This window comes from Neoarius graeffei, chromosome 15, assembly GCF_027579695.1.
Source record: "Neoarius graeffei isolate fNeoGra1 chromosome 15, fNeoGra1.pri, whole genome shotgun sequence".
NCBI classification, from domain to species: Eukaryota; Metazoa; Chordata; class Actinopteri; order Siluriformes; family Ariidae; genus Neoarius; species Neoarius graeffei.
In genome coordinates this window covers 44,351,485-44,364,795 of record NC_083583.1, presented here as the reverse complement: position 1 = coordinate 44,364,795, position 13,311 = coordinate 44,351,485, and the positions used below count along the sequence as shown (strand labels likewise).

At 40.7% G+C, this 13,311-nt stretch overlaps 2 protein-coding genes across 2 annotated transcripts in view; one reads left to right on the top strand and one right to left on the bottom strand.

The window, feature by feature from the left end:
- Positions 1-5,070, top strand: part of polrmt (polymerase (RNA) mitochondrial (DNA directed)) — a 115,092-nt gene extending 110,022 nt beyond the window's left edge. Inside the window, exons 20-21 of the mRNA XM_060941401.1 lie at positions 20-93; positions 4,303-5,070. Of these exons, the coding sequence (XP_060797384.1) occupies positions 20-93; positions 4,303-4,352 (124 nt within the window). The 3' untranslated portion in view covers positions 4,353-5,070. The remainder of the gene's footprint in view (positions 1-19; positions 94-4,302) is intronic.
- Positions 5,071-10,667: 5,597 nt separating this feature from the next.
- The window catches only part of hcn2b (hyperpolarization activated cyclic nucleotide-gated potassium channel 2b), an 80,128-nt gene continuing 77,484 nt past the window's right edge, over positions 10,668-13,311 (bottom strand). The window contains exon 8 of the mRNA XM_060940541.1: positions 10,668-11,687. Coding sequence (XP_060796524.1) covers positions 10,798-11,687 — 890 coding nt within the window. The 3' untranslated portion in view covers positions 10,668-10,797. The remainder of the gene's footprint in view (positions 11,688-13,311) is intronic.

Sequence of the window (13,311 nt, the reverse complement as noted above, 5' to 3'; positions counted from 1 at the left end):
TATGTCTGTTTGCTTCCAGGGGTAACACCAAAAGCAAGAAGTTTCTGGAGTACTGGAAGATGTTGCAGCTGTTGGGGAAGGTTCCTGAAACAGGTGAGCATGCAGTTTGATTTCCAGTGTGTACTCTCATAGTCAGACCACAGTGTCATGATGAGGTCTGTCTGAGGATGCGGATTTCAACAGAGAGACATATTGCATTAAATAGATGACGGTTATGTTGGAGAACTACCTGATGTTAGCCAATTCATCAAGCAAGGCAATGTTTATTAAGTATGTTTGTGCATTGAATCACAAACATCACGTCTACACTGCCTAGCCAAAAAAAAGTCACAATATTTAATTGAACTGTATTTAGCCTTGATTATGGCACACGTTCACCGTGGCATTGTTTTGACAACCTTATGCAACGTCACATTTCTTTCCGTCCAGAATTGCATTAATTTTTCGCCAAATCCTGTCTTGACAATGGAAGAGTCGAACCACTCTGTAAACTCTTCTCCAGCACATCCCAAAGACTTTCAGTGGGGTTAAGGTCAGGACTCTGTGGTGGCCAGTTCATGTGTGAAAATGACGCCTCGTGCTCCTGAACCACTCTTTCACTATTTGAGCTCTAATTTTATGCCTGTGCCCTCAGGGAATAAAAAATCCATTGATGAGAACCGTGTCATTCAGTACATTCAGGTTGTCATCTGACTTCATTTTATTGCCCCATAACATTGCTGAGCCTCGACCTGCCCAACTGAAGTAACTCCAGATCATAACACTGCCTCCAGAGACTTGTACAGTGGCCACTATGCATGATGAGTGCATCGCTTCATGTGCTTCCCTTCTTACCCTGACACACCCATCACTCTGGAATAGGGTAAATCTGGACTCCTCAAACCACATGACCCTTTTCCATTACTCCAGAGTCCAGTCTTTATTGAAGCCTTTTCTTTTACAACATTTCCTCTGTGAAGTTGATGGTTCACCACCACTACCCTTCCAGGTTTTAATAATGCGTTGGACAGTTCTTAACTCAATTCCAGTCATTTCATCAATTTCCTTAGTTGTTTTCTTTGCTTGCTACAGGCCTATAATTTGACCCTTCTGAAACACAGTAACATGTTTTCCACAACCATGGGATACGTCTTCCGACATGCTTGTGTAAGAAATGAGAAGCTACTCACTGCATCAGTTAGGGTTAACAGAATTGCTGCCAGCTGAAACATATTAATCACTGCAGTAATTATTCAGTTAAACACACTTAAGTATTTGCATATTTAAATCCAAATGGTGACTTTTTTTTTAAATAATCCCATTTCAGGCCTTTTGGCCAGCGGGAGATATGTTGTGGCGATGTCTGTCTGTCTGTCCATCCCAGGAAAGGGTTCTCACCTTCTGAAATCAACTCCTCTCAAAATTTTTGGAGGAATTTCATGCAACTTGGCAGAAGGCTTGGTTATAGGACAGTAATACACACATTGCAAATGAAATTGCAATATATTGTGTGTGTGTGTGGGGGGGGGGGGGGGGGGGGGAGGGGATATTGTGTTCTCAGAGGACTCTTGTTTGGCCAGGTAGTGTGTGTTGTAACCATCTGTAGAGCAACATTCTTTAAAGTTAAATTTAATTTTATTTTCAATATGAGTAAGGAGCGGGGCGGCACGGTGGTGTAGTGGTTAGCGCTGTCGCCTCACAGCAAGACGGTCCGGGTTCGAGCCCCGTGGCCGGCGAGGGCCTTTCTGTGTGGAGTTTGCATGTTCTCCCTGTGTCCGCGTGGGTTTCCTCCGGGTGCTCCGGTTTCCCCTACAGTCCAAAGACATGCAGGTTAGGTTAACTGGTGACTCTAAATTGACCGTAGGTGTGAATGTGAGTGTGAATGGTTGTCTGTGTCTATGTGTCAGCCCTGTGATGACCTGGCGACTTGTCCAGGGTGTACTCCGCCTTTCGCCCGTAGTCAGCTGGGATAGGCTCCAGCTTGCCTGCGACCCTGTAGAACAGGATAAAGCGACTACAGATGATGAGATGAGAGATGAGTAAGGAGCAGGACCATTTGCTGATGATTTAAAAATGGTCATGTGTAGTTCCTAGACTGGCTGAATTTTATGATGATATTTTGAGTATAATACTATTAATAATATATTATAATGTTGTAGATTTGCTATTGTAGAAATTCTATTTCAGATATTTGACCTTGCTGTGAGCCTGACCTTGTTTGAATCAATTCTAAATTGAATCACTTCATCTGCTAATTACAGTCATAATTCAATATAAAACCTACAGACATAGAACCACTTGTTCTTGAGTTATCGCGTTAACCATAAATTTGGCCAGAAGGATGGACAACCCAAAAACATAGTGCCTGTACCTCCTAGTGGAGGAGGCTTAAAACGAGAGGCTGGTGAGGGAATGAAGAGTTGTGGCTGCTAGAATGTAAGTGACAACAAGGACTAGTGTCTCAGAGACATTCAGTAACAAATATAAATGGTTAAAAAGTAAAATGTGATTTCATTAGCAAGTTAAAAATTCTAATCGTTGGCAAAGTACTTTATATAAGAAGAATAAAACACTTCAAGACATGTAAAGAGAGTTTTACACCAACCCTACATGGATTATTTTCATATAACAGTACAGCCCTTCATGTGCTATTCCATACTTATTTGTGTATGTGGGTTTTAATTTCTTTTCTCCCTGCTTTTTCTTCATTTTGATCTACACTTGTTGCTTAAACTTCAGTGACTATAACCCTCCACCATCTCCTTACAGTTTTCAGACGGCCTGTGGGTCACTTATTAGGAAGGATTTTGGTTTCCAGATGTGGCTTGGAAAGACCACTGCATTTATTCTTTAATTTGTAAGTGCATAATCTCCATGCAGAGAAAGCCTAGTTACTCAAGATGCATGACCAGGTGTGAATGGGGACACATGTTGTAGTGTCTGTGTATATTTATTAGGGCTGTCGAAGTTAACACGATGATAACACGTTAACGCAAATTCCTTTTAATGCCACTCTTTTTTTTTTTTTTTTTTTTTTAAACATGCATTCTGTGCCCCCTTCCCTGTAGTTTGGGAAATCAGGAAGTGACGTAGCGTAATCGAGTGATGTAGTGAGTCACTGGTCGGTGTAAGTCGTGATAAAGTGCACTTCTTTACAGAATCCACTTATATTGTTGCGTTCTGACTGTTTACATAAAATGTGTGTGTTTTTATATGCTTTTGATGGTCCAGAGGGGAGAAAAGAAGACGTGTTAAGGTGTGTGTGTGTGTGTGTCTAAGCATGCAAGCTGCACACTGGAGTGAGAGTGAAAGTTTGTTTTATTCTGAGAAATTTGAGAGTGATGTAAGTGTTTATAAATGCAATTTTTGCTCATGAAAGTACTGTATATTTACAAGTTACTGCATTTTACTGGGAAACATCTTTGAGCTGTGTGGCTTAACAAATGTATTTATTCAGGTTTTGTATTTTTATTTTCTTTATTTAAAGATGGCCACTACTGTTGTCCAGAGTCCACATCACCTTGTTTGTTCAGTTTATTTTATTGCACACTGTGAGGCTAGACTGAGAGGAAAATACTATATTGTTTTGTTCACACTGAATTGTGCTAAACCCTCAAAATTATAAAGTTAATTCTGCTTTATTTTTTAAACACAGTGGGGGAATTAAATACCCACAAAAATAATTTTTGCTGTGTCCAGCCTTATCCTTCCTGACCTGGCCACACACATTTGCAGAAAGCAAGTATATATGTGTCCACTCCCACTCCCTAACCACTTTGGGCGGCACGGTGGTGTAGTGGTTAGCACAGTCGCCTCACTGCAAGAAGGTTTTGGGTTCGAGCCCAGCGGCTGGCGAGGGCCTTTCTGTGTGGAGTTTGCATGTTCTCCCCGTGTCTGCGTGGGTTTCCTCCGGGTGCTCCAGTTTCCACCACAGTCCAAAGACATGCGGTTAGGTTAATATGGGGTGGCCTTGGGCTGAGGTGCCCTTGAGCAACTCCCTACTAACTCCCAACTGCTCTCCAGGCACTGTAGTATAGCTGCCCGCTGCTCTGGGTACGTGTGTGTGCTCATGTGTGTGTTCACTGCTTCAGATGGGTTAAATGCAGAGAGGAATTTCACAAGTGTGTGATGAATAAAGTTGTTGTTGTTCCCCAAAAATGTGAAAAAACCCTTTAAGGTACATTTATCAATTAATCACGAGTTAACTATGGACAATAATGCGTTTTAATCAATTAACAGCCCTAATATTTATGATTTATATGAACAAAAAGCACATCCTGGGTGTATGGTTCCTCAGAATATTTGTATATTCTTCTGTGCCAGGTGACTTTGATCTGCAGAGGGTGAAGGAATCCACGTATTTCTTCAGTTGATGTAAATGAAGAACCTTCGCATGGTGAGCCGGAGAGGAAATTCTGCTTTGCCTGTGGAGTGTCTCCATGCTGGGCACAGAGATTGACAGTCTGAACCAACTGCTGCGACTCCTGCTGCTGCTCTCACGGCATCTACACACGCTGTGACAATTTTTTAAAAAATGGGACAGATAGAGTAGGAATGTTGGGAGGAAGCACAGGAGGATTGGCGAGATGTCTAGGTCTGTGAGTGCAGGTGGTGAGAGTGTGTCTTCCATTCTAAAAACAACACAGCCAGGCAGAGCCCTGGCAACAAGCCTATGTGGAGGCAAGATGAGAAAATTATATATATATAATATAAAATCAATTTTTTTTTAAAATTGCCTCAGTAGGGCTGATCACATTCCTTCACTCTGCTATAGATTGATTAAATACACAACCCAGGCTCTCATCACTATCAGAAAACACAGTAAGCAGGCCACTCTGCTATTACGCTGTTCTTATTTACCATCCAGCCTGCTGCTGTTCAACTCCGAGCTAGGAAGAGCAAGACGGGAGAAAGGATGCCCCCTGTAGAGAATGCTGTGAACACAGTTCAGGACTTCATAGGCACTTAATGGAATTTTGTAAAACTTAATTTTGGATTGGTGTAAAGTATTTTGTGGAAAAGCTGTAATGTGTGTGTGTGTGTGTGTATATATTAATCTATGTCAAATTAAAAAAGGTGTTTTTATAATGAGACATTCTTAAGCTTTGATGATATCCAACAGAGACATCAGTTAACTATATACTTACACTCTCAGAAAATAAAGTACATTATTGTACCTTTAGGGGTACAACAGCTCGTCACTGGGGCAGTATCTTCAAAGGTACTTATTTGCACCTTTTAAATACTCCTAGGGAGCATATATATATACCTTTTCGGCCCTAAAAAGGTACACCGTTACCTTGATGTCCAATAATGAGCCCTAAGGGGGTATGTTAGTGTAGATTGTACTTTGGGGTATAGGAATGGACTCCCACTATAAGAGAAGAAGAAAGGATTAGAAGGATAAACCTACAATGAACTGCTAAACAGAACACTTTACGAATTATTTTAACTGTAATTATAATTAGAATAGGATTAAAATCCTTTGTTTTCCTTCACCGGTCAGTGCAGCTGCATTCAAACAGAGCCTGTAGAAACTGGAGTGTGCATATATACAGAGTTCTATAATAACCATCAGACGCATCATGAAAAAACACAAGCTTCCACTCGTCTGCTTTAGTAAAGATGCAGACACTAGAAATCTTTACAGGCACACTTTCTCAACTGCTTGTACAGAACACCCTTTTCCTTGAATAAGAAGAAAGAGCATACTTTTTTTTCTCATTTCTGCATCTTAACGAAAACAGAACAACAGCAGCTTTTCTGCCCCAAGCACCTGACAGTTACCATACAACCCTGTCTATATATGCACTTCGGTTTCTGTCTTATACAATTGATTTGTGAAAAAGCTATATCAAAATTGTACCGCTCCCCATCCCTTCCCACCCTACTGCACCAGAACAATCACGTTGTGTTTAGAATCTCAATCACTGCTGAACGTATGTATTCGCTGTCCCTGTCTCATCTCAACAGGTCACAAGTTCACTAAAACGGAAGATGAGAAGGTTTTAAAAATCTATTCAGTGTGATCACTTGTGCATTATAAGCAACAATATAGCTTTGGATTGCAGTTTTTTTCTGTTATATTGTTCTGGGATTAAGAATGTAGAGGTGGTTCTGAAAATGAATAATTTACTGCACTAAGGACTGGAATAATGATCCTGTCATTCACTCAGGCATGCCAGAATTGTAAAAACTGCAGTCTGGCTAATTGATGTGATGACACTACTGCATGCCTACATTTTGTCATTATTTGTAGTGCCAAATGACCCAAAGTGCCTTACCTGATTACTCAACCAAAATTTGGTTACCATTCTTCCTAGGCTAAGATGAGTGCTGAACTGGGGTGTATAGGTGGAGTTAGAAAAAGGGATGATATACAATCATACAGTGTCAACATCTGCAGTAGTATAGTCATAGGAGGGGTTTTTTTTAAGTTAGACTGCCTTTCAGATTTTTCAAAAGTAGGTCATGAAAAGAATTCTCCCTGACACCCAATTATTTTTGTTTAGTGCACCCAAAGCTACTGAATTCAAATCACAGGCTTCCAATTATTTATTTTTTAATTTTTTTTAAAAAATAGAACAATTAATGAATTTAGGCCCACGTGGCCCTAAATTCTCCACTATTTTTTCCTGCTTCACCATGACCCAATACAAGATACTACGTCATGCATCACATGGTGGGCTTTCTCCATTTGCGCAAGACATTGTAGGATACAAATTTGAAACGAGAGGAATGGAGGACGTGAGTGTATGAATGAAACGTGAAAGACTAACTACAGTAACGGAAAGCGAGAAGAAAAGGCGTTATGTTGCAAAGGAAAGGAAACGCAGGACCAAACTAATGAATATCGGCGGTCAGCGAGCACCTCGGTGTGATCAGCTGTTTGTTTAGCAACAGAATGATGTAACTGTCAGTGCATGGTCAAAGGTAAACCTGTAGATGGTAGTAATGCAACACTGGATGCCAGCTGCTGTAAAATCCAAGAGAAGAAGAAGAAGCAGAGGACGACGCCAAAAGGTAAACGTGCACACCGGACTTCCTCTGTCTGCTTGACTGCGTGAAGCGAGTGATTTCATGCACATTATTTGCTCGGGAATCCCTCAAATTAAATAACTTCCCAGCCATAGAATGGCCTGATATTTTGTGAGATATTACAGAAATAAACATATATCACCAAATTTCAGAGGGAACTAAATTTCACTGATTTTATGAAATCGAAAGGCCGTCTAGTTTCAACTATTGATGAGTGAAACAAATAAAAAAGAAACACAAAGGTCAAACCAAACTCTTCCTTTCTTTATTGAAAGATGAATCACAGAACAGAAGTCATCCCTGGCCTGAATGCATAGCAAAACCTATGGCATGTTTGTGTTTTACAATGGTGAACAGCAATTCAGTCAATCTTCCTTGCTTCTTTTGGTCAAAATGTGGAAAGAATTTTATTGCTTTAAAGATTTATTGAATTTGGCAAACAGTATACAAGACATTGTCAAATATCTGAAGAATGGGGGAAAAAATGTTCTCTTGCAGTGTTACTGGGTTGTAAGAATTTTTAGGTGATGGCATACCAGCCAGCAGGTTTAATTCTTTTACACTTTAACCTTATTACACAATGGGCAACTGGGGATTTTTTTTTTCTTTTTTAAGGTTTTGTCATTGCAGGGCCAGAATATTAAAACTCAAGCTGTAAAAATTATATAAGGGATTTGAAACTTTTTCTCCATTGATCAAGACATTAGCCGCTCTCAAAGGTAATGAATAAGACAGCACTGGCTTATAGCAGGAATCCTCCACACGACACGTTGTGAGTATTACATGTAACAGGCCTTCACCAGCGACATAACTAAAGCAAAGGGAAGGGGAGTGTCACCAGAGAGATTACAGCCAGCCATCTTCAAACAGTGTAGTGATGAAAAAAACAACATTCACACGAGTAACGGTGTCGGAGTGGAAGTCAGTTTATCATAGAGTTACGCAGAGTTGCTTATTCTGTGAAGCCGAAAGATGGGTAGCACATGAGCACAGAAATACTCATTGTTGCATAATGCGTGCCAACATGTTTCACTGGCTATAATCACTATCACGAGCAGCTGATATCTTGCACTAGTTCGTCGGTTCACATAACCTTGTCTCTCTTTGTGCAATGCTAAGGAGCATTTCGTAAATAGTAGCCCATATGACTTTCCTCTGTGGAGTTAGTACAGAGTGACTGTACACGCTGTATGTTGCTATATCCTTCATACATTCGTGTGGGAAATATCCAACTCAGTCTAATCTTTTCTGAATAGTTGATTAATTTCCACTGATATCCATGCGAGGTTACATTTGTAAACTCATTTGGATGCAGCACTGCAAAAACCATCAATATGGGAAAATAAAAACACATTTGCAATATTGTTGGTTTTCAGTTTGCAGTCTCTCTCCACCTACATTTCTAGTTTACATTGTAATTAAATCATCCTTTTTTGTTGTTTTCTTTCTTTATAGTTAATAATAATTTCATGTAGACATTTGCTGTGGTCTGTAAATATGAACAAATAACTGCTTGAATATTTAAAACACACACACACAGGCCTGGACAAAAATATGGCTTCTAAGTGGAAATCAAGGCAATGAAATTATATTTCATGTATGTTTCACATATGTTCCCCTCTTTTCATTTCAGTTGTTTAAAAACATTTTTTTTTTCCTTTTTACCAAGCAGAGGGGAAGAAGTCAAATCCATTTCTGGACTAATGCTTCCAAAAGAATCAACTGTCAAATACACCCTTGGTCAAATAAACCTTTCTTGTATTTTCTATAGCAGTTTGAATATTGCTCGATGATAAAACACCATTAAAAAAATCATAAAAACACCATCAAGTAACCACTCCAGGTAGGGTGGAAGAGACTTGCAAAAACACTTTTTTAAGAGTTACATAGTAATCAGAGATGCATCACCTTTCCCCATGTTGCATTCCATTCTACACTGTATTATCTGAGCTACTGTATACAATAAGGAACTGATTATTTGAAATGTGTGAATACAGCCACAATAAAAGTAAGCAATCATGAAGAGGCAAACTGTGTGGGAAGAAGCTACATTGACATTTATGTTGGTGGGTACAACAGAAACATCTCTGTGATATTTAAATCTTCAGTTTTACAGACTTTGTATGGTTAATAGTATGCTGTCAAGTCTGGTAGTTCAAGTCGCCCCCCTTGTCACAATTTGAACCATGTACTGTACATTCTTAAAGTAAGATCCAGTGCATGACATGGTGTTGAGAAATATACTAGTGCATCTCAAAAAATTAGAATATTGTGAAAAAGTTCAATATTTTCCATCAGTTATTTAAGAAAGTGAAAATGTTATATATTATAAACTCATTACACATAAACTAAAATGTTTAAAGCATTTTTCTATTTTCATTTTAATCAGTATGGCATACAGTACGAAAACATAAAAAAAACCCATCTCAAAATATTAGAATATTTCATTTCGAGTTTGAGTAAAACAGTATGAACACAGTGTATCTCTCGGTCTAGTTCAGTACACACAACCACAATCATGGGGAAGACTGCTGACTTGACTGTTGTCCAGAAGATGATCACTGATGCCCTCCACAAGGAGGGTAAGCCACAAAAGGTCATTGCTGAAAAGGGTGGCTGGAAAAGGTGCACAAGCAACAGGGATGGCCGCAGTCTTGAGAGGATTGTCAAGAAAAGTCGATTCAAGAACTTGGGAGAGCTTCACAATGAGTGGACTGAGGCTGGTGTCAGTGTATCAAGACCCATCACGAACAGACATCTTCAAGAAAGGGGATACAACTTTCGCATTCCTAATATCAAGCTACTCCTGAGCCAGAGACAATGTCAGAAGTGTCTTATCTGGGCTAAGGAGAGAAAGAAATGGACTGTTGCTCAGTGGTCCAAAGTCCTCTTTTCAGATGAAAGTACATTTTGCATTTAATTTGGAAATCATGGTTCTAGAGTCTGGAGGAAGAGTGGAGAGGCACAGAATCCAAGGTGTTTGAAGCCCAGTGCGAAGTTTCTACAGTCTGTGATGATTTGGGGTGCCATGTCATCTGCTGGTGTTGGTCCACTGTATTTTATCAAGTCCAAAGTCAACACAGCCATCTACCAGGAGATTTTAGAGCACTTCATGCTTCCATCTGCTGACGAGCTTTTTGGAGATGCTGATTTCCTTTTCCAGAAGGACTTAGCACCTACCCACAGTGCCAAAACTACTACCAAATGGTTTGCTGACCATGATATTACTGTGTTTGATTGGCCAGCCAACTTGCCTGACCTGAACCCCATAGAGAATCTATGGGGTATTGTCAAGAGGAAGATGAGAAACACTCGACCCAAAAATACAGATATGCTGAAGGCCACTATCAAAGCAACCTGGGCTTCAATAACACCTCAGCAGTGCCACAGACTGATCACCTCCATGCCACACAACACTGATACAGTAATTCATGGTAAAGGAGCCCCAACCAAGTATTGAGTGTATAAATGAATATACTTTTCAGAAGTTGGACATTTCTGTATTGTAAATCCTTTTTTTGATTGATCTTAGGGAATATTCTAATAATTTGAGATACTGGATTTCTGATTTTCATGAGCTATAAGCCATAATCATCAAAATTAAAACAAAAAAGGCTTTAAATATTTCACTTTACATGTAATGAATATAGAATATATGAAAGTTTACCTTTTTGAATTAAATTATGAAAAAAAAGGAACTTTTTCATGGTATTCTAATTTTTTGAGATGCACTAGTACTTGCAGAAGGAAGAGATACCTACACACCCAGCTCTGTCAAGGTCACAAATTGGAAGGTAATCTAGATCTAATGTGATGGTCTGTGTCTGGAAGGCTGACTACTGAATCTTTCTTGGGCAGTCCTGAGTCCTGGCTTGGCCTCATTTGCGGTAGGGAGGCAGGTGGGAAGGCTCCCACAGACATCTGGTGCTGAAGTGTCATCCTGGGAGGAATGGCAGCCCTGAAGGCTGTAGGCCCTGGGAGGTTGTGAGGTGGTCCAATGGAAGTGGAGGAAACTCTTGTGGACTGGGGTGGGCTTGGAACAACTGGTTGCATGGCATCATGGGGCAAAGATGGTTGTGAAGCTGAGAGGGCCCTGGCATCCTGGGTCATTGCACTCCTGGGAACTGTTGCTCGGTGCGTGGGGCTGGAGGTGTGCTGCTGCACCAGGGAGAGCTGGGACCCTGAAGGAGCACCCATAGGACTGGAACTGTATTGGAATGTTCGACTGCCAGTCGCCAATGGGCTCTGGACAGGTGTGCTGGTGAGGGCAGAGGGCAGAATGGTGCTGGAGAACTGTGAGCCTGGAGGGGTCTGCTGAGTCCCAGGGCTGGACAGACTTTGGACAACCTGGAAACGACGCACCATTCGGGGGGACTGGAGTGCTCCACGGGCTGCCAGAGGGTTGGCTATCTGGGGACAGAAACTCATGGCTACAGCCTGCTGCAGGGTGGCAATGGCTGAGCCTGTTGGAGGCTGATTGGTGGAAGGAAACATGGTCCCATGGGTGGACTGAGTAGCTGACATAGCCCTGGGTCTTTGCAGGTCCACTAGTTTCACCATTTCCCGGTCATACTTAACAATCTCCTGAATTAGCTCATTCTCGCGGTTGTTGAAAACTCCAGAGTTTAGGTCATGTTGGACTTTGTGCATCAGGATAGAATTCTTTTTGCCTGGAAATAAAGAGAAGAAATATTCATTATTTTTTGCAATATTATACTCTCAGATGTCAGTTTATCAGGTTAACCAACTCTATACCATTACTTACTATAGCATATATTTTGCTACGCACAATTTATCAACCCTACTCAAGCATCTCACAGTGGAAAGGAGCCACCATAGGACCACCACTAATCAGATATTATTCTCAGAGCAGCAGTGACACCAACATCTAAATGGGTATTGTGTTGGCACATGTTGTACACCCATCTTTTTCCATGCTCCATTCCTGTTTAGATGTTGGTGGCCTGCAGTGTGATTAGATCCCTGCAAAGACAGTTCTAGCTGATACAACTGTGCCAGATCAAGGCCGGTGTGGCCAATAAAGTGGCAACATAGTATATATTTATACACACAATATATGGTTCTTAAATACTGGTGTCATAGCATCATCTTTTATCAGACTGCCAGGCTGTTCTTCATTATCAAAGCTATTTGTAAGTCTTTACAGCACCATTATTACATACTATAAGGGCTGTTCCACTGCAGTACTTGGAACAGATCGGTTTGCTTAGTGGAGCAGTAATAATTAAAATATTTAATCCAGAGCATATCACAGCCCTTTTAATAAAAAAAAAAACTATCAGGACACTCAAATTATAATTACACTCAAATTCACTGATTTTCAAGGTTCATGTGTCCAGGAGCTACAGTGACAGGAGCATCTGTTTTTACTGATGCAAATAATCACTTCTTTTCAGCTTTTACCCAACAGCTGAAACTTAGACAGGAAGCGTTGTAGCAGTAGTGGCCCCACCCAATGCAGCAGGAACAGTCTGGATCTTTTTCCATTTTCTGCTGAGTCACAATGCTTCTTGTACTAACATGAGAGAGAGCATGTGGCCGTAGTCCTATCCCATCATCCCTACTACTGAGAGAAAGCAATTCTCCAGGTGAAATGACCTACCTCCCACAGACAAGATCCTGACCATCTCTCTCTATTATGCTCATCCTCCATCCCTCTTCCATCTCACTAAAACCCGTAGTGCTGACTCTCGCCTCCCCAAGGGGTCTAGTCCCTTCATATCCACCTTGCTGCCCTTCTAAAGTAATCATTGTAACAGCTATGAGCATGTTCTCATATGTGTGTGAGCAGATGCATTCTGGAGCATTTTAAAAGCCTGTAAAATAAGCAAGGTTATTTTGCATACATTAATTTTTTTTATCTGAAATGAAGCTATATCTGAAGCACCAATGTCATATCTTTTTTGTTGGAAAACCACACATTTCCCCAAACCAGACAACCATTCATTTATCTAATTTTATCCCAGTGTCTCTAATGCCAAATGTCCAAACATAGGGCTGGCATGGCAGGAGGAGCACTCATTGTATCTCGAATCCAAACTCATCTGCGAGCAGAACTGATATCAGATGGAATGTGGATGCCATGGCAACAGCAGGGTGGGAAGCAGCCATGTAGGCGCTTTGTAAACAGCTGAGGTGGTCATGTGACACACAGTGACATCAGCAGCACACCGACCTTGGGAGAGGAGCATCACTTAGCAGATTGCATGTTTACATACTGTTGCTGGATGTCCATTGTAAAAAATAAATGAAAGCCAAAACAAACTCGACTCT